We start from the raw sequence: 22863 nt of genomic DNA on the forward strand, positions 1-22863 counted from the left end.
ACACTACAAAAGCTGGAGATTTTTAATGTAGTGAATTAAATGAATGTGAAATAATAAAGGTAGGATCAGTCATAAAACTATTCAGTTAATATAACAAAAGAAACCCTGCTTCACTGGGGAAAGCATTCTCATTTCCTTATTTATCTCCTGGTCCGCACTCCTAAAGAGCTGGCCAGGTTCCAGGCTAACTTGGAAGGAGGGATAAATGTTGGTCTTGTTGTTGCTGACCACATGATGTGAAAGAATAAACAAAATTCCAGAAAATGGCAAATATTGAGTTAGCAGCAAAGCTACCGTGCTGCATGCTGGTGGAGAGTGACACATTCCAGTCACAGATCTGCGTCGAATTATGGCTCCAGATCAACATTTCAGGGCATGACTTGGCATAACATATTTTCCAGCCAGCCACAGAGTCCACAAGCTCATCATTAATCATCTTAGCAAGTACTTAACAAGCAAAACACAGGTTTTCAGCTGTGAAAATCTCATTGATTTTAGGTTGAACAGTTTAATTGATGGAAATTGCTGCTGGAATTACATACCATCTAAATGATAAACACTTAAATACACAAACAATACAACAAATACAACTAATAAAAGAGTCACAGTCATAGAGTCGTACAACGGAGAAACAAGCCCTTCAGCCCAACTTGCCCACACTGACCAACATGTCTCATCTACATTTGTCCCGCCTGCCTGCATTTGCCCATATCCCTCCAAACCTATATTATAAATGCAACCTATCTAAGGAGGTACTGTGGTACAATTGCACAGCGGTAGAGTTGCTGCCTTACAACGCCAGAGAACCAGGTTTAATCTTCACTACGGGCACAATCTCACGCCGGGTGCTCTGGTTTCCTCCCACACTCCAAAGAGTTTGAAATACAGGTTTGAAAGTTAATTGGCCTTAGTTAAGATTGTAAATTGTCCCGAGTGTGTAGATATTGCTAGTGTATGGGGATAGAGTCATAGTCATCGAGTGATACAGTGTGGAAATAGGCCCTTCGGCTCAACTTGCCCACACCCGCCAACAATGTCCCAGTCACACTAGTCCCACTTGCCTGCTCTTGGTCCATATCCCTCCAAACATATCCTATCTATGTACCTGTCTAACTGTTTCTTAAATGATGGGATAGTCCCAGCCTCAACTACCTCCTCTGGCAGCTTGTTCCTACAAACCTGTGCATCTTCGGAATGTGGGGGGAAACCGGAGCACCTGAAGAAAATCCATCCAGTCACAGGGACAACGTACAAATTCCGTACAGACAGGACCCATTGTCAGGATTGAACCCGGGTCTCTTGCGCTGTGAGGGAGCAACTCAACCGCTGTGCCTCCCTATGTTTCTGTTTCCTTCCTTCAAGCTCCTTTTGTGTGGTTGGGTCTAAATCCTGCAACTGCTTCCCTAATTCACGAGAAGGCCTGCCATGAGTCAAGGCAGCTAATCAGCACCCCCTCAAGAATGATTGGAGATGAGTAGTAAATGCTGACTCTGCCAGTCGTGCTCCTTTCATGAGACACCAATCAATTAAAATTAAAATTCGCTTCTGCATTTGTGTCAAGCAAGTGTATATAAGAACATAATGAATGGTAGCAAGAGTAGTTCATTCAGTCTCTGCACTGCTCCACCATTCATCAAGGTGGTGGCAGGGTTTTCTACTCCAGCACCATTATCCAGCATTATCCCTGTGCCTTCTTCACACTGAGGGTGGTGGGGAAATGGAGTGAGCTTCCAGAGGACAGAATTGAGGCAGGTATTACAACAACATTTAAAATATATTATCCCCAATTCCATGTGCTCTAATCTTGTTGATCAACTTACCATGCCGAGCCTTGTCAAAGAGAGCAATGCAGCAGAGGCCTGAGGAGGTTAAGGATCTACTTCCGGACTGCCTACAGTCAAAGGACAGGAACAGTTACAAAGCCACTTCAGCCTGATTAAATGTATCTCAGTTGTTACTGGTTTTATCAAGAAATGCAGTGACAAAGCTTAATTGGCCTCTGTAAATTACCCCTAATGTTTTGGGAGTGAATGAGAAAGTGGATACCATAGAACCAGTGTGAATGGGTGTGTTCGGTGAATGTTCGGTGTGGACTCGGTGGGCTAAAGAGCCTGTAAAAAAAAATGTTGTATCTCTAAACTAAGCCATGTTCTGACAAAGAGAATTATGGTCCATCTCACCAGGAAGCTTGGATGAACAGGGAGATACATTGTCTGCTAGTATCCAGATTGGAGGCTTTCAAGAAAGATGACAGTGTACTGTACAAGAAGGCCAAATGTAATCTTCGCAAGATTATCAGGGAATGCCAAGCGATAACTCTAGAACAATCTAGAGACTCTGTTCAATCAAGCAGATGCCAGGAGATGGTGGTATGGCCTGAATTCCATCAAAGATTTCAAGACTAAATCGGGGGAGTTATCTGGCAGTGAGGCATCTCTACCAGTTGAGATCAATGCCCATTTTGAACAAGAAAACAAAATTCTATCATGGCGCATCCCTTGTAGAGATCACACTTGGTCTTCTTAAACGGTTCGGGTCATACTTTTTGAAAATGGAAATTGGTGGAAATGTAATCTGCTTTCACGAGGATAAACTCTCGGACAGCAGCCAACCTGGACTATCTGAAGAAGGGTCTTGACCCAAAAGTTCACCCATTTTTTCTCTCCAGAGATGCTGACTATCCCACTAAGTTACTCCAGCATTTTGTGTCTATCTTCTGATCATAGGGTGCAGCAGTACAGTTGCTGCCTTACAGCGCCAGAGACCCTGGTACGATCCTGGCTACGGGTGCTTGTCTGTAAGGAATTTGAACATTCTCCCTAAGACCTGCAAGGAATTTTTTCCAAGAACATTCAGTTTCCCCCCCACACTCCAAAGACGTACAGCTTTGTAGGTTAATTGGCTTGGTAAATATTGTCCCTAGTGTAGGATAGTGTTAATGTGTGGGGTTCGCTGTTCTGTACAGGCTTGGTGGGCCGAAGGGCCGGTTTCCACGCTGTATCTCTAAACTAAACTAAACAACTAGTGAAAGTCTTCACCAACACCATCAACCTCTCACTTCAACAGTCTATGTTCCCATCTACTTTGACGAAACCTCCATCATTCTAGTCCCCAAGAAAAGTAAAGTGACCTGCCTCAATGATTATCGCCCAGTAGCTCCTACATCAACCATACTGAAGTGCTTTGAAAGATTGGCAATGACCCACATCTGCACCAGTCCGCAAGACAGCCTAGATTCCTTGGAGTTTGCGCACAAGAAAATAGGTCTACACAGGACGCCTTCTCTCTTGCCCTACATTCAGCTCTGAATCACCTTGACAATAAGAACATCAATGTCAGCATGCTGTTCATTGACTGCAGCTCAACCTTCAACACCATAATACTGTATAAGCTCATCTCTAAACTCTGGACCTTGGTCTTGAGATTTCCATCTGCAACTGGCTTCTGACGTCTTGACTTGCAGACCTCAGTCAGTTAGGATTGGTCCTAACAATTCCTCCACCGACCCTCAATATTGCTGCTCCTCAGATTTGTGTGCTCAGTCCCCTGCTCTGTTACATGTGCACCCGTGACTGTGTGGCCAAGTACAACACCAGCTCGATCTGTGAGTTCCCAGATAATACCACTGTTGTTGGCTGGATCACAACAATGATGAGACAGAGAACACTGGAAAGAGATCCCAAACCGTGCGCCACTGTCTCAGAATAACAACCTAGCCCTTAACGTCAATATGACCAAAGAGTTAGTTATTAACCTAAAGAAAGAAGGGATGAACACATTCCTATCCTCAACAATGGAACTGCTGTAGAGGTGGACAACAGCTTCAAGTTCCATATCACCAGCAACCTAACCTGGTCCCTTCACACTGATGCAATGATCAAGAAAGTGCATCAGTATATTTACTTCCTTCGATGTCTGAGAAGGTTCGCCATGTTCATGATGATTCTCTTGAACCTCAACAGATGTGCTATAGAAAGTGTTCTGACAGGATGTGTCTTTGCCTGGTGTGGAAACTGTTCCATTCTTGACTACCTGAACTTACAGGGAGTGGTGAACACAGCCCAGTACATCACAGGTTTGTCACTTCCTTCCATCCAGTCTATCTACAGTCCATGGCACTTTGCGTCAGAAAGGCAGGAAGTATTGTCAAGGGTGTCTGCCACCAAGGCCATTCCCTTTGTTCTCTTCCTACTTTCTGGGAGAAGATACGGGAGTTTGGAAAGCCTAAACTTAAGAACGTCTTCTACCGCACTGCTGTCAGATTCCTGAATCAATCACCTCCTTCACATCACCGTCCCAGTAATGCTGCCACATACTCTTACTCTTAACTCTCACTCAGTTATCCCATTATTGCACTTCAGTATTTTGTTTTGGCATTACTTCAGATTGCCCTGCAATAGAACACAGTACAGTACAGCGAGCTGATCCAAAAATCTCTTATATGCCACTATCATATCTGCATCACCATCCTCTCTGCAAAATACTTGACCTGCACATCTCCATTAAACTTTGCGCCTCTCATCTATGCCGTCTATCATGGAAAATAGGTTCTGACTGGGCTACCCTAGCTATGCCTCTCATAATTTTATATACTTCTATAGGTCTCCCCACACCCCTGGTGTTCCACAGAAAATAACTCAAGTCTATCCAACCTCTACCTGTAGCTAATACCCTTAAATCCAGGCTTCATTTTGATAAACATCCTCTGCACCCTTTTCAAACCTCCCTTCCTATAATGAGACCAGAATTGAATGCAATACTCCAAATCATTATTACAGAGTAAACTGTGACCTTCATGCGAGCAAAGAATATCATTGCACCCATAAACTAACCTGTATGCAAAATTAAACCCTATCCACTGGTTCTCCTTTGTTCCTCTATTGATCATGTGCTGAAAGAAAGGACACAAAGTGTTGGAATAATTCGGCAGGTCAGGCAGCATCTCTGGAGACCATGGATAGGTGACATTTCGGGTCAATTTGTGTAAACCAGCATCTGCAGTTCCTTGTTTCTATGTGCTGAAAGAACTTCAGAAGATTAGCGATACATGATTTTCCTTTCAGAAACCCATGCTGCGGCTGTGCTCAGTCATGAGTTTTCACACAAAGGGTGGTAGGTGTATGGAACGAGCTGCTGGCGGAGACTATCCCAACATTTAATAAACAGTTGGAAAAGTAGATGGATAGGACAGGTGGGACTAGTGTGGATGGGACATGGTGGGACTAGTGTGGATGGGACATGGTGGGACTAGTGTGGATGGGACATGTTGGGACTAGTGTGGATGGGACATGTTGGGACTAGTGTGGATGGGACAGGTGGTGGGACTGGTGGGAGTGTGGATGGGACATGGTGGGACTAGTGTGGATGGGACATGGTGGGACTAGTGTGGATGGGACATGGTGGGACTAGTGTGGATGGGACATGGTGGGACTAGTGTGGATGGGACATGGTGGGACTAGTGTGGATGGGACATGGTGGGACCAGTGTGGATGGGACATGGTGGGACTAGTGTGGATGGGACATGGTGGGACTAGTGTGGATGGGACATGGTGGGACCAGTGTGGATGGGACATGGTGGGACTATGGGTGGTGGGACTAGTGTGGATGGGACATGGTGGGACTAGTGTGGATGGGACATGGTGGGACTAGTGTGGATGGGACATGGTGGGACTAGTGTGGATGGGACATGGTGGGACTAGTGTGGATGGGACATGTTGGGACTAGTGTGGATGGGACATGGTGGGACTAGTGTGGATGGGACATGGTGGGACTAGTGTGGATGGGACATGGTGGGACTAGTGTGGATGGGACACGGTGGGACTAGTGTGGATGGGGCATGGTGGGACTAGTGTGGATGGGACATGGTGGGACTAGTGTGGATGGGACATGGTGGGACTAGTGTGGATGGGACATGGTGGGACTAGTGTGGATGGGACATGGTGGGACTAGTGTGGATGGGACATGGTGGGACTAGTGTGGATGGGACATGGTGGGACTAGTGTGGATGGGACATGGTGGGACTAGCGTGGATGGGGCATGGTGGGACTAGTGTGGATGGGACATGTTGGCAGGTGTAGGCAAGTTGGCCAAGTTTCCACATTGTAACACTCTATCCTCCACAGCATCCCATTGCCTCTGAGCATTGGCAGGATCCGGGTAGCAGCGCCCCCCAGCGGCACTGACCCCGGAAGTGCTCGGCGCCTGGTTACTGCGGAGACGCGGCGGCAGTTGGCGGCTGACAGGCGCGTGGTTTGGTTTAAAGGGCGATTTCTCCGGCTGACAGTCGCCCCGCGGTAGTTGGACGAGGGGAGATCTGACGGGCTCGGACAGCATGGCCGGGTATTTACCTCCGTGTGTCATTGACTGCGGGACCGGGTAAGTTGCCGTTAGCGCTGGCGCTGCACCGACGCCCCGCCCGCCCGCTGCCAGTCACAGCCCAGCTGATTCCCGTCTGTTGCACCCAATGCAGTACACACACACACACACACATACACATATATATATATATACATACATATACATTTAAATATAAATGCACATTAGCAGCAACTCCTCCTGTTTGCACTGCAATGGGTGCAACTATGCACGTATAAATAAATACACCAGAGTATGTTTTGTTTTGCAGGGCAATTAAAACAGTGGGATTAGAGGAATAGCAGTTTGTGTTTTTGCAATTTACATTTGTGTTTTTTTTAATCCCCCATAATGTTATGGTAATGCTCAGTATTTCAGGCAGCTTCTGCACAGGCAAAATCCAATTTAACGCATGCGAATGACCTTGCATCTGTTAGCAAAGATCCTAGGATCTTTGTTAGTGTCTTGATAAAGATATTGCCTCTTGTACTAAGTGCAATTGTGGCTCAGTAAATGACAATTTAGCAAAATTCTGATTTAGCCAGAAAATGTTTACACTCCATGAAAGTGACTTTCATGGATAAATAAAATCTCGGTATCATTATTTTGAAGAACCTCAGAATATTTATTCCTAATCGACATTATCACAATCCATCATATTCTGTCTAAATTGATGGTTGAATTTCTTGTGTTACAATGGACTAAACTTCGGTTGAAAAGGGGTGTGAAAGATACAATGTGAATTGAAGTTTCTGTTTTCAATTCGGGTGAACAGAATTTTTTATTTCAAAAATTAGATTTCCAGCATTACCAGGTGGGGGGGCAGTAATTTGAAACGACCGACAATCAGTGTCGCAAAAATGCCCATTTTGTGGTCTTCAGCTGTCCACATCACTGTAGGTATTAAATTTCAGCTGATATTTATACCTCCTCGTTTCTGTATTCTCCTCCAGCCTTCAAACCTTTGACATATCGGATTCTGGCCTCATAATCAGCCCAGGTTTTACAATCTGAAGAAGGGTCGCGACCTGAAAAGCTGAAGAAAGGTCTCGACCCGAAACGTCACCCATTCCTTCTCTCCAGAGATGCTGCCTGTTGCTCCAGCATTTTGAGTCTACCAGGTTTTACAATCTTTAGGAGCTTTGTTTTCCGTTGCTATTGAGCAAGAATTAAAACACCATTCATAAACTTTACACCTCGCTTTCATGTCTTCCCCTTTATTCACTGTTAAATCTTCCATCCTTTTTAACCATTGGCCTAACATCTTTAATGCAACATCTGTGAAGCATTTTGGAATGCTTAATTAAATTAAAGGTACCTGGAAATGTTACCACCAGCCTATAATCAAGGAAAAGTCTCACCCCAGTCACTCTCTCTTATCCATTCTCCCATCAGGCAAGTGCAACAGAAATGCGAAAATGCATACTTCCAGATTCAGGGACAGTTTCTTTCCAGCTGTTATCAGGCCACTGAACCATCCTATCACCAATTAGAGAGTGATCCTGACCTACCATCTTCCTCATTGGAGACCTTCAGACTATCTTTAATCAGACTTTATGAACTTTAACTCAAACTAAATGTTATTCTCTTTATCCTGTATCTGTACACTGTGGATGGCATGATTGTAATCATGTATGGCCTTTACGCTGGTTAGATAGCATGCAACAAAAAGTTTTTCACTGTACCTCGTTACATGTGACAATAATAACCTAAATTAAACTAAATCAAGAAACAGAGGAAGTGGCAACAATAAAGGCCATAATGTTGCATATCAGTGATCCAGAACAAGTTGCATCTCCAGCCAAGCTGTTCAAGTAACTTTGGCATCTTATAAATTAGAGTGGAACACTGCCCAGAAATGCCTGGTTCACAAAATTGAGGGGAAATCCAACTCTGGCTTATCAGCAACAAAGTGTTAGAATGAATTGTTGACAGAGGTGTCAAGCTGTGCTTTTTCAATAATATGCCCAGAGGTGCAGCCAACAGTTAGGAAGATAAATTACATATTAGCCTTTGTTGCAAGGAGATTAATGTAGAAGAATAAGGAAACATAGAAACATAGAAATTAGGTGCAGGAGTAGGCCATTCGGCCCTTCGAACCTGCACCGCCATTCAATATGATCATGGCTGATCATCCAACTCAGTATCCCGTACCTGCCTTCTCTCCATACCCCCTGATCCCCTTAGCCACAAGGGCCATATCTAACTCCCTCCTAAATATAGCCAATCAACTGGCCTCAACTACCCTCTGTGGCAGAGAGTTCCAGAGATTCACCACTCTCTGTGTGAAAAAAAGTTCTCCTCATCTCGGTTTTAAAGGATTTCCCCCTTATCCTTAAGCTGTGACCCCTTGTCCTGGACTTCCCCAACATCGGGAACAATCTTCCTGCATCTAGCCTGTCCAACCCCTTAAGAATTTTGTAAGTTTCTATATGATCCCCTCTCAATCTCCTAAATTCCAGAGAGTATAAACCAAGTCTATCCAGTCTTTCTTCATAAGACAGTCCTAATATCCCAGGAATCAGTCTGGTGAACCTTCTCTGCACTCCCTCTATGGCAATAATGTCCTTCCTCAGATTTGGAGACCAAAACTGCACGCAATACTCCAGGTGTGGTCTCACCAAGACCCTGTACAACTGCAGTAGAACCTCCCTGCTCCTATACTCAAATCCTCTTGCTATGAAAGCCAACATACCATTCGCTTTCTTTACTGCCTGCTGCACCTGCATGCCTACCTTCAATGACTGGTGTACCATGACACCCAGGTCTCGCTGCATCTCCCCCTTTCCCAATCGGCCACCATTTAGATAATAGTCTGCTTTCCCGTTTTTGCCCAGGAAGGCACTGGAGTTATGAGGGGCTTTGCTGTGATGATGCTGGTATTAAAAAAAAGGGTTACATTTAGGAGAAAAACATTATTATTTAATTAGGTAGATTAGCAATGCGTCTAAATATTACATGTTGGCATGAGGAGGTCTTGAGTGTTTTTTACATAAAATGGAGGCATGGCAGGACGGTTCAAACCCTTGAATGCATATCAAGAGTCAAGAGTGTTTTATTATCATATGTCCCAGATAGAACAATGAAATTCTTACTTGCTGCAGCGCAATATAATATGTAAACATAGTACATTGTAAACAATATGATAAACGAGAGAGAAAAAAAAGTTCATTCCACCTCGCCACCAATTACAATGTTGGTGGCTGGGGGGGGGGGGCTTTCTGGAGCGCTAGTATGGGTGTTGTGGGCTAAAGGGACTGGTTTCCAGAGGGCTAGTATGGGCATTGTGGGCCAAATGGATTCTTGGGCTGGCGGCTCAGTCACTCAAGCCTGTTGTCCTGGCAGCTCACTCGCTCACGGCTGGTGGGCTGGCTGTTGACTCACGGCTATTCCTTGAAATTCCATTTTAAGCAGGGTGCAAGGCCACCAAATTCAGGTGCAGTTTCTTACCACTTCAAGCAGGGTGCAAGGCCACCAAATTCAAGTGGAGTTTCATACCATTTCAAGCTGGGTGCAAGGCCACTAAAGATAGCGAGTCATGACCTCTCCCTCCTCCATCTTGCAGACTGAGCCACGCCCACAATTCTGGGTTTCATAGTCCCTCTCCCCCTCCCACCAGCAGGGGCGTGGCCTCCATGGTGTGATTGACAGGAGAGGGAATCACAACTAATAACTCTTATTTTTCATCTATGGGAAAAATCCTTGGCACCTGATGAGTGGAGAGGGACTCTGAGTAAGATGGTCAAAAATCATAGCCGTACGTGGTAGCGTTTTTTCTAACATCAATATAATGCGCAAACAGGAAGTGGTCAAGATTAGACTTTTAATTGTATAGAAGGCACGGCAACTTTAATTAGGCAAGGCAACTTTAATTAGGCAAGGCAACTTTAATTAGGCAAGGCAACTTTAATTAGGCAAGGCAACTTTAATTAGGCAAGGCAACTTTAATTAGGCAAGGCAACTAATTAGGCAAGGCAACTTTAATTAGGCAAGGCAACTTTAGCATTTCCAAACCAAAGGCAACACGGCTTTAGCATTTCCAAACCAAAGGCAACACAGCTTTAGCATTTCCAAACCAAAGGCAACACAGCTTTAGCATTTCCAAACCAAAGGCAACACAGCTTTAGCATTTCCAAACTATATTTTCAAACCACATTAAGGACACTGACAGGTCAGTAAAACCACTCACAGTGTAGTAGACATGTGTTCAGTGTTATTCACAGCTCACACTGACAGACGTGACCCTTTTGCTCCCCCATCTTGCAGAGACTGACTGAGGCATTCAACACTTCCGGGTTTTATAGTCCTTCCGGAAGTGGCATGGCCTTCAGGAGAGAGAATCTCAACATTTTTTAAACACTAATAACTCTTCTTTTTCATCGATGGGAAAAATCCTCTTGTCCTGTGCAACGGAGGGGAACTCTGAGTAAGATGGCCAAAAACACAGCCGTAAGTGGCAGCGTTTTTTACTAAAATCAATATACAGAACAACAGGAAGTGGTCAAGATCAGACTTTTAGTAATATAGATATAGATATACATACTCACAAGTACACACGCACATATATCATACACACATATTCAAAAAACAAACAATAGTAGTGCAATAATAATAATAGTCTATTGTACCTCAGAGCTTATTTAAGGTTGTAGTGTTTAATAGCCTGATGGCTGTAGGGAAGAAGCTGTTCCTGAACCTGGACGTTACAGTTTTCAGGCTCCTGTACGTTCTTCCCGATGGCAGGGGTGAAATGAGTGTGTGGCCAGGATGGTGTGGGTCTCTGATGATGCTGGCTGCCTTTTTGAGGCTGTGACTCCGATAAATCCCTTCAATGGTGGGGAGGTCAGAGCTGTTGATGGACTGGGCAGTGTTCACAACTTTTTGCAGTCTTTTCTGCTCCTGGACGTTCAAGTTGCTGAACCAGGCCATGATGCAACTAGTCAATATGCTCTCTACTGTTTTTAAGAATTTAGGATGCTTCTCTCATCCACAAAGCTCAACGAGGTGGTTGGAAAGGTAATGGGTAACCACTAGGCAAAGGGAAGACATGGAAGGTGTTACTATTGTATGTTGTCTTACTGATGATCACTTCTCAATGCCAGAGAAAGTGATGGTTCATCAGGGTAATACAGCCCGAGCCAGTTCTGTGACAGCTGCCTGAAATTGGGATACAAAGGGCAGGAGAGCTACTGTAATAGGGGGTTGATTAGTTAAGGTGCAGATGATTCCAGACTGATATGGTGCTAGATCAAGGATATGATTTGATTTTGATTTGATTTGATTTAATTTATTGTCATTGTTCTCAATGAAGAGACATCAAAATTATTTTTCTCTTACAGTCCTACAAAAAAAAACACAAAACACATAACACAGTAGTCCACAACACAAACATCCCCACAGCAGCACCAAAGTTCCCCACTGTGAGGGAAGAAACCAAAGTCAAGTCAACCTCCCCAATGTTCAGGCCCTCTCGCCGGGAACCTCTCGTCGGCCACCTTCCACCGGAGTCCGCGGCTCCCGATGTCCACAGGCTGCGCTGGGCGGAGATTCGCGCTGGCAACCCCCGGCAAAGGGTCCCAGGACGGCGCGATGTTAAAGTCAGCACCACCCGCGTTGGGAGCTCTGCACCCACAGCTCCGTGATGTTGGAGCAGCTGCTCAGCACTCCGGAGCTCAAAGCTGCGTTCCCAGGAAGGCCTCGCCCGCTCCGCGAAGTTTCCAGAGCCTTGTCGCCGCTGCTGAAGCTCTGGTCCGGTCCCGGCAGGAAAGGCCAGTTGGTAGGCCGCGAGGGGGGGGGCGAGGACGTGACTCGGATAATAGCCACATCCTCGCCAGGAAGCGACTGAAGGACGGTTTCCCCCTTACCCTACCCGCTTCCCCCCCCACATAAAATACCAAAAAACCCAGAAAAAAAAAAAAAAAAAAACACACTCTAAACATAACAAAATAAAAAAAGACAGCCAGACCATGGGCGGAGGCAGCTAGCAACAGCGTAGCCGGATGTCCAGACAATGGATATCATTGAGTCTGAGGAGGCAAGGTCAAAGCCTAAGGCTGTGGTACTAGAAACAGAGAAAGAAGGGTGACTTAGATAACAGGGATGTAAGGAATGTGATTTTTAAAATAAAGTAGGACCTCAAAGGTAATAATCTCCAGATTGTTACCAGTGTCACAGAAATAGGGGTAAAAAGGTTTAAATGAAAGTGTGAAGGTAGACAAAAATGCTGGAGAAATTCGGCGGGTGAGGCAGCATCTATCGAGAGAGGGAATAGGCGATGTTTCAGACTTCTTCAGACTGATGTGTGGCTCAGGACAACGAGCAGGAGGAAGATTTTTAATACCTAGCACAATGGGACAAATTCCAAGATAATATGCAACCTTTGTACGCAAGATAAATGGTTGTGATTTAGCATGGAAGTTGAGGAAGAACAGCAAGTATTGAAATTATGGAGAGAAAAATAAGAGAGGTATTAATAAGATTAACACAGAGTTTATAGAGTCATACAGTAGGTATATTACAAAACTTACCTTCAGCGACGCTGCAGTTCTGTCACTGCCCGTGTGCACGACTTTGGCACCTTTGAGAGGGGGGCGGGTTTAAAATGACGGTTTTTCCTATCCTGTTAAAATCGATTTTTGTCAGGCTGTTTTGCTGCTGAAGAATAATCGCTCTAACCTCGGTTTTATTAATTTTTTTTTTAAACTGCACTGGATATTTTAATAGCTGGAGTAAATTAAAAATCAACTTTTAAAGCCGTCAACACCGACAACGGGGACGGATTTTTCGTACAGGACAGGTAAAGGAAAGCCGTTTATTTTACATATAAACGTGCTTCTTAGGATGCCTTTAATCAAAATTTTACATTGCGAAAAGGTGACTTAGGCCCCATATGAACCGGCAGTATTTTTCCTGCCGATATTGGGTTTAAATTCACCGCAACCGCAACGTTCCAAACGATCGCGTTCCACAAAATCCTACTAGCAAGATGATTAAAATGGCCATTAATTTACGGGAATTAAACACTAAATTCCTTCCATTTGGCCTATAAATTCATGACAATGAGATTTAAAAATCATGTTATATTGTGAATTCTTGTGTGAATGTTATTTGGACACAGGCTATTTAAAAATGTTAACCTTAGGTAACTAACTAATTATATGCTTTAATTTCAGGTCATCCAAGTAAGATTGTTTCATATTTGTTTCAGAATGCTTCAATCTATAATAACTGAAAATTTCATTCAGTTCTCTTAATTTTAAGAAAGTTATGGGCTTTTGACTGTCCTTGATCACGGCTTTTGAGTTAAGTCAATGGAAAAGCAATAGGGAACAAGATGCTAATTTCCGAGTATGAAAATGGCCATAACGTTTTTAATACTGAAGATATGCAAGTGAATTAGGTGTCAAATTAAACTTCTTTTATGCTTTATCTGATGGGTAAATTGCAGACTTGATTTTTAAAATCTCAAAATTTTGTAACATTGCTACACAAAGCAATACAACATGGAAACAGGCCTATCAGCCAACTTGTTCATGTGGACCAAGTTGGCGTTCTGGGATAGTCCCATTTGCCTGCACTTATCCCTCTAAACACATCGTTGCAGCGTTGATGCAGCAATCAGATATGCTGTGAATTTATTGAATGGCGGAGCAAAAATACCCTAATTCTGCTCCTTAGCTGTATGTTTGCATGGAAAATGGCTAATATGGTTTTACTGTTTTTTTTTTATGGTTAGATTTTGTAAATAAGAGAGGGATATGGGTCAAATTCAGTTAGATGGGACTAGCCAAAAGTGACCATTTGGTTAGCATGAACCAGTCATTTTCCATAGGTGGTAGAGTAATTATTGGACACATTTTTGATGGGTAATATAAATCAACATTTTGGAAGGTGCAGGTTAATCAAGGGAAGTCAGTTTGCATTTGTTAAGATAAATGAGGAGTGAAAATAGGGAAAACACTCCTTCGGTTGGAATCCTATCTTAGACAAAAGAAAAGTGTTGTAGTTGTTGGAGGTCGTAAACCCAAACATTTTCTTTATCACTGCTTTATCAATGACCTAATATTGGCTGATGATTTTTCAATACCCTTTGAAAATCCTCAATAAATGAAGCATTATGTGGTTTTAACATTCTGGCATGGGCTGATAAGTGGCAAGACACATTTACACCACAAAAGTGGGAAAACAATCATTATTTCAAGTAACAGAGAGTCTGCCTGTCTACCCTAACATTCAACGTTATTACTGTGGGTGAACCTTTACCATCATCATCCTCGTTGTCACCATTGACCAGAAAGTCAACTGTTCCTGGCACATAAATACTACAGTTAAAGGAGCAGTTCAGAGGTTGGGTATTCTGTGATGAGAGATGTGTTTCCTGATGGCATCAGGCTCTCCCACCATCTACAAGACCCAAATAAGAAGCAAGTTGGACAAATGCAGCTCCAGTCACTCTTGGCTCAATATCATCAAGGACAAAGTAGCTTGCCTGATTGGTACCCGACCCCTAATCCTAAACATTAATGCACACCGCTGAAATGTGTACCATCTAAAAAAGTCACTGCAGTTACTCACCTGGGCTGCTCTGACGGTTCCTTTAAATCCCATGTTCTTTACCATCAAAGAGGGTATGTCCAGTAAGATTATGTAAACAGCACCACCTTCAGTTTCTCCTCCCAGCAAGCCATCGTGAATGGGAAATATGTTGTTAACTCTTAATGATGGAACTCCCTTTTAATCATAGTCTAAGGATACTTTCATCAGAAGATCAGCTTTAGTTCAAGTTGACAGTCCGTCTCCTCCTTCTCAAAGTCCATTAGCGATGGACACAGTGGCTGCACTGGCTTTGCCAGCAATGTCCTGATCCCATAAACTGGATAAGTAACAATGAACATGAAAGTGAGCTAAATGTGGAACGTGCATTGTTGTAACATTGTCCCATTGAAATTTATATAATTTTTCCTTGCCTCACAAGAAATGAACAATAATATTAATAACTTCAATCACTGAATAGTTTAACACCCTGATTTATTTTTTAAACAATGTAGTGGTGTAATTATGATTTCAATAATGATTTGTTCAGAAGTAAAATCAGTTATGATGTCCCTCAGGGTCGTTGCTGTAATAATTAGTGGTAGTTTAATTACATTGATAGATTGGACGGCATTTTAAGTTAAGGAGAAGCAAAAATATAGTATTACATCAAAACAGTTTTGATCCAGAATTTGAAGCACTGAAATTTTGAGGGAGCTACTTTTTGCATTAATCCTTTTTTCTGTTCCCTATTGTAACCCCATAATCACTACAGATTTTCATTGCAGAGAATTTGCTTACATGCATATTGTCCAGATTACTTAACAGCTCTGGCCACCCCCTCCACTGACGTTGCCTGACCCGCTGAGTTCCTCTAGCACCTTGTCTTTTACCTAACCTAACTGTCCGGGTGATAATGCTTCATTTAACCTTCCTATTCCAATTTTGTTCATATGATTATCTAGCTTTACCTTAAATGCATCCATGATATTGACTATCTGAGATGTTGTACTTGTAGGAAAATGTACTTTATCCCAAGTTCATTCTTTGACTTATTAACTGTGTGTATTCATGACCTCACAAGCAGAAACATTTCAATGTTCAAGCTATCTAATGTCTTTATTTATTTTAAAGTCCTTTCCTTTCTTGTATTGTCCACCATTTATTTTTTGCACTTTGTTCAGTGTGTCCATGCTCCTTTTGTTATAAAATAGAGCATTGGGAATTTTGCATGTGTCCCTCAGGGTCTAACCATGGTTCTTTTGATAAGGTTCACTACTTAATAAACAGAAACTCACAAAAACGTTAGTTAGACCAACTCAAGCTTTACTGATCATCGACCGGGAAGTGACGAGGTGCACCAATCAAGTAAGCAACACAGACACTTGACTTCCCCCGTGCCATCACTTCAATGAACAAAGAACTGCATGATGTTTTATACGGTGTGTATGTCACTTAGTCACATTCCAAAGATGTTTGTCATGGTCAGAGATAGTCAATACACATTACCACAGAATGCGTCTGAGCTTGTCTCTTGTCATTTAGTAGACACATTTCAAAGGCATCTAATCAGTTGGTACTTTCAAGACAAGACATCTCAAAGACATAGGTCATTGTCTCAATATACATCACTGAGAGAAGTCTGCACTTCTTTCGTCTCATCAATTGGTAGACACATTTCAAAGGCATCGGTCATTGTCTCAATACACAGCAACCTGTGGCAACCCCGGGCTTGTCTCTCTCTCTTATCAATCTGCAGGAAAAGGCCTGCTTGAAACGAAATATAAGCTATAACCTAGTCCAGGATTCCATTATATATCTTTTATATATTTAAAAGCATTTAACCTTTTCATTCCCTCCTTTTTATCATTTTTGATGATAACAATTACAGTCCTCGCAAAGTACATAAGAAAGACCATAAGCATCGCAACAGACAAATTAGCACAATTAGTAATACAATCAATCCATAGTGGACAATAATTCCCCAAGTCCTTCCAAACATATTAAATGGCCACCAACCTCCCCTGGAACTATAATCATGGAATTCAGCTCCTACCTTCTTTATTTTAGCCACTTCAATTCTGATATGGGCGGCCAAGTCGGTAATGTTGGAGGAAGCATCGGGAATAAAAGTACAACATTCCCGGCTGATTATGGTGCATGTCCCTCCTTTTACTGCTAGGATAAAATCTAGGGCCATTCCGTTTTGTAATACTACAGTTCGCATAGCTACCATCTCAGCTGTTACCCCTTCTATCTCCTCCTGGGTTGCACTCAAGGAGGCAGCAGTGGCATTTGCAAGCATCTCCACAGTGGAGACCATTTTAATGAGTTCCCGTGATACCACCATACTCCCATAGGACAGGAAGAGGATCATAAAAAATTGCTCAGCTTTCGTTAGGCTTTGCTTGGAAATCCCCGTGTGCTGGTGTAACTGGTTCATGCTTCTCATGTGTGGGATCACATATGCAACATAACAGCACCCTGTCAATGATGGGGTCCTTTTAGTTGTTCCCAAGTAGTCCCGTCTGCTGGCGGCATTCCTGGTATGCATGGGTAGGCCCAGGATTCACATACAAAATATGTGCCATTAACCGGTCGGGGTGGGCCAGTAATGGTGGCTGACTGTTTCCCAAAAATACACCAGTGCCCTGGCAAAAACAGGTAGTATTAACTGGCCTGTGCGGATCTCTTACTTCTGCAGTCGGGGTGCATCTGCTGCACTTGTCATGTTTAATTTCCAATCTTGTTTAAAGGGAGGGGTGTACCATCCTTTAAATATGGGTTAGTCCTCAAATGTGCCATTCCGAAGGCATCCATTAGTTGCTGCCCTATTGTGAAACAGTTCCTCCTCCATCATTATATGAGTATACGTATGTATACACCCAGCATGCACTTATATTATCACGTAGGGCAAATTCAGAACTCATAGAAACAAATTATTTTCCCAAGTCCAGTCCATCTAGGCCAACTCCAGAATAAAAGGTGGGTCAATAGCACAATTGTCCTTTCTTGATTCTCCGAACTGTTTACAGTCAGTCAGATGTATCCAACAGAGGTGATCTTCAATCTTCACGGTGGTTGATGTTGTTGGTACAGTTCCTTTTAACACAGTCTCAATTTCTTCCGGACCCTGTACTTTATCAGTATGTAGTCTGACAGTGTAAATAGCTCGTTCTAAGCTTCCCCCCAGTCTAGTTTCAATCAATAAAATACTGAGTCAAGCAACTGCGCATCTAAACTTTATTTTGGTAAAACAGTTCCCAGTGCTATACCTAAACACCGCTGGTTTTATCCTTGTATCTGCCTGGCCAAGCCCTTCTAGCCTCGTGCAAGCAGAGACACTCCAGAAGGTCACGCAGTCCTAAGCGTTCTCACAGAAGATCGACAATGGACCTCGTGGGAGCGGCCTTTTATAGGTCTCTGAACCTTGAGGGGCAAAACCACATGGGGGTGGTCTCTATACAGTCCAATAACAGATATCGATTAACATAGTACATGATAAACATTTCTCTAACCAAATAATACAGTGTATCTGACAATGTTTCTGGTTGCAAGTTAACAGAGATGAATTATGCAACATGTGCCTGGATATTCAAGAGACCCAGACAAGGCTCAACACTTAACCCAATCAACATCTAGCAAAGTAAAGCTACACAAAAAATCTGGTGAAACTCAGCGGGTGCAGCAGCATCTATGGAACGAAGGAAATAGGCAACGCTTCGGGCTGAAACCTCTAGCAAAGTAAAGCTTTGCAACAATATTTACAATGTGTATGTCTGGTTTGCATTCACCCAATCCGTTCCATGTAATTTACACCTAATTGTCAGAATCTGCAGATGTTCCATTCTCTTTCTGCAGATGTTCCATTCTCTTCCTGCAACTCTTATCTAGGTTCTAGACAAACTGGCACCATTCTGCAGCTTGTCTCATTTCTGCAGAAGGCACATTTCAATTGACCAAATGGCCTAGCAGCCCAGAAGCCTTTACTCAATTTTAGTGTGCTGGCATCTCCAATTTGGCCAGAATTAACATTCCTTTTTATCCTTGTGAACCTGCTGAATTTTGTAGTCAGCAGGGCAGTACTCTGTATATCGCCAACTTGGACAATATTTACCAAGCCAATTAACCTACAAACCTGTACGTCTTTGGAGTGTGGGAGGAAACCGAAGTTCTTGGAGTAAACCCACGCAGATCACGGGTAGAACATACAAATTCCATACAGACAGCACACGTAGTTGGGATCGAACCCGGGTCTATTGCGCTGCATTTTGCTGTAAGGCAGCAACTCTACCGCAGTGCCACCATGACTGCCCGTGATAAACCATCATTTATGATAACCAGATAATCAGATAATCAGGTAACCAGATATACATATATGTGTCCATTACATTCTCCATCTATTAACAACAACAAGACGATGATGTTTCTTCCCAGAATCTTATCAAGCTTCCCGAGTTTTCGTGGGCATAGCTTCACAATTTCTATCTGATGAGTCTTCACCTCCCGATTTTTCATGGGCGCGAATTCCCTCCATCCGTGTTGTTGCCCATTCTTCCATCCCTTTCCATGGTCGAACCTATAACCTATAATTCCTGAAAAACATGGGACAAAACAATTTACCATTCACGTGCTAAAGCTTTCCCATTGTTGGCAGAGGTGCATTGTAGCAGCGATTCTTGCAGCCTACCCAGTGCTAGACCGAAGATAATTCAGAGCAGTAAAAAACACAGTGGGGCATCCATCTTGTTCAAACTGGAAGAGAAACTTTATTTACACACATGCTCACACATCAATTACAGTACCTCTCATTGGCTGTCAATAACAGCACCTCTCTTTGGCTGTTATCATTGTCAGTTACTATTGGCTGCTATCATTGTCAGTCATTCACCACCTGCACCAAGTTTGACTGAGTAACAATACAACATTAAGATTAACTTCTTTACAATTGAGAGCATATTTTTCATATATGTCAACACCCATACATTCAACTATAATTCTGTTCTGTCAGTACTATCCCTTTTCCATTTCACTATAACTATCTCCACTATATTCTGGTCTATCACTGTTTTCATAGAAACATAGAAACATAGAAATTAGGTGCAGGAGTAGGCCATTCGGCCCTTCGAGCCTGCACCGCCATTCAATATGATCATGGCTGATCATCCAACTCAGTATCCCGTACCTGCCTTCTCTCCATACACCCTGATCCCCTTGGCCACAAGGGCCACATCTAACTCCCTCTTAAATATAGCCAATGAACTGGCCTCAACTACCCTCTGTGGCAGAGAGTTCCAGAGATTCACCACTCTCTGTGTGAAAGAAGTTCTCCTCATCTCGGTTTTAAAGGATTTCCCCCTTATCCTTAAGCTGTGACCCCTTGTCCTGGACTTCCCCAACATCGGGAACAATCTTCCTGCATCTAGCCTGTCCAACCCCTTAAGAATTTTGTAAGTTTCTATAAGATCCCCTCTCAATCTCCTAAATTCTAGATAGTATAAACCAAGTCTATCCAGTCTTTCTTCATAAGACAGTCCTGACATCCCAGGAATCAGTCTGGTGAACCTTCTCTGCACTCCCTCTATGGCAATAATGTCCTTCCTCAGATTTGGAGACCAAAACTGCACGCAATACTCCAGGTGTGGTCTCACCAAGACCCTATACAACTGCAGTAGAACCTCCCTGCTCCTATACTCAAATCCTCTTGCTATGAAAGCCAACATGCCATTCGCTTTCTTTACTGCCTGCTGCACCTGCATGCCTACCTTCAATGACTGGTGTACCATGACACCCAGGTCTCGCTGCATCTCCCCCTTTCCCAATCGGCCACCATTTAGGTAATAGTCTGCTTTCCTGTTTTTGCCACCAAAATGGATAACCTCACATTTATCCACATTAAACTGCATCTGCCAAACATTTGCCCACTCACCCAGCCTATCCAAGTCACCTTGCAGTCTCCTAGCATCCTCCTCACACCTAACACTGCCCCCCAGCTTAGTGTCATCCGCAAACTTGGAGATATTGCCTTCAATTCCCTCATCGAGATCATTAATATATATTGTAAATAGCTGGGGTCCCAGTACTGAGCCTTGCGGTACCCCACTAGTCACTGCCTGCCATTGTGAAAAGGACCCGTTTACTCCTACTCTTTGCTTCCTGTTTGCCAGCCAGTTCTCTATCCACATCAATACTGAACCCCCAATGCCATGTGCTTTAAGTTTGTATACTAATCTCTTATGTGGGACCTTGTCGAAAGCCTTCTGGAAGTCCAGATACACCACATCCACTGGTTCTCCCCTATCCACGCTACTAGTTACATCCTCGAAAAATTCTATAAGATTCGTCAGACATGATTTACCTTTCGTAAATCCATGCTGACTTTGTCCAATGATTTCACCACTTTCCAAATGTGCTGCTATCCCATCTTTAATAACTGACTCTAGCAGTTTCCCCACTACCGATGTTAGGCTAACTGGTCTGTAATTCCCCGTTTTCTCTCTCCCTCCCTTCTTAAAAAGTGGGGTTACGTTTGCTACCCGCCAATCCTCTGGAACTACTCCAGAATCTAAAGAGTTTTGAAAGATTATTACTAATGCATCCACTATTTCTGGAGCTACTTCCTTAAGTACTCTGGGATGCAGCCTATCTGGCCCTGGGGATTTATTGGCCTTTAATCCATTCAATTTACCCAACACCACTTCCCGACTAACCTGGATTTCACTCAATTCCTCCACCTCCTTTGACCCGCGGGCCCCTGCTATTTCCGGCAGATCATTTATGTCTTCCTTAGTGAAGACGGAACCAAAGTAGTTATTCAATTGGTCCGCCATATCCTGGTTCCCCATGATCAACTCACCTGTTTCTGACTGCAAGGGACCTACATTTGTTTTAACTAATCTCTTTCTTTTCACATATCTATAAAAACTTTTGCAGTCAGTTTTTATGTTCACTGCCAGTTTTCTTTCATAATCCATTTTTCCTTTTCTAATTAAGCCCTTCGTCCTCCTCAGCTGGTCTCTGAATTTCTCCCAGTCCTCCAGTATGCTGCTTTTTCTGGCTAGTTTGTACGCATCATCCTTTGCTTTGATACTATCCCTGATTTCCCTTGTTATCCATCGATGCACTACCTTCCCTGATTTATTCTTTTGCCAAACTGGGATGAACAATTTTTGTAGTTCATCCATGCAGTCTTTAAATGCCTTCCATTGCATATCCACCGTCAACCCTTTTAGAATTAATTGCCAGTCAATCTTGGCCAATTCACGTCTCACGTTTCCTATTACAATTCTATTCTATAATATACCCTTTACTATCCTAGGATCAACACTAATCAGCCCTCTCCGTATTCACATGATTTTCCTTAATGTATATCTGATGATGGTTTCTCATAAATTTCAACTGGGTTCAGTCCAGATTTCCCCACAGGCACGACTCTTATTTAAAGCAAACCATGAAGAATGTTTCAATTTAACCAAATTCAGTTTCAGCCTTCAATTTAATATTTTAAGTTTCAGGGTCCATCTCACTCTTCTCATTTCACAGCTTTGTGGTCTATAACACAATTCAATTCCAATTCCTGTGGAATTCCCAGCTGATCAAATTTAATCAATCGTTTTCCATGTGTTGTCAATTTTACTATAAAGCCAATTAAGAATGCCAAATCTAGGAACAATTTCTTTCCACCTTAATAATAGAAGCCGCTTTACTATCAAGGGTTAAACAATTTAGATCCACCGGTCAAATACATCGACTCTGATATCTCAACACCCATTTCTTTATTCCTCCTTCTAATTCAATAGACTTCTCCAGTACTTTTTCCTTAGTATGTTGGCTCAGTTCTCAGTCCATAGGGGTTCTTCCTTATAGCTAGTTTTCTTTAACCACTTTTTAGCATCAACTTTGGTCTCTTAAAGGGAAGTCTTATTCAGAATCAGAATCACACTTTATTTGCCAAGTATGTTTTGCAACATAAGAGGA

At 43.0% G+C, this 22863-nt stretch overlaps 1 protein-coding gene across 3 annotated transcripts in view; it reads left to right on the top strand.

Annotated features, from left to right (window-relative positions):
- Positions 1-6150: 6150 nt before the first annotated feature.
- Positions 6151-22863, top strand: part of actr3b (actin related protein 3B) — an 82649-nt gene continuing 65936 nt past the window's right edge. For 2 of the 3 annotated variants that reach the window (XM_055664156.1, XM_055664164.1), the window contains exon 1: positions 6151-6375. Coding sequence is in view for 2 of the 3 variants with exons in the window: in XM_055664164.1 (XP_055520139.1) it covers positions 6332-6375 (44 nt within the window). In the remaining variant the exon portion in view is untranslated. The remainder of the gene's footprint in view (positions 6376-22863) is intronic. The other variant, XM_055664147.1, reaches the window with a different exon arrangement.

This window comes from Leucoraja erinacea, chromosome 2 (genome assembly GCF_028641065.1).
Source record: "Leucoraja erinacea ecotype New England chromosome 2, Leri_hhj_1, whole genome shotgun sequence".
Taxonomy (NCBI): Eukaryota; Metazoa; Chordata; class Chondrichthyes; order Rajiformes; family Rajidae; genus Leucoraja; species Leucoraja erinaceus.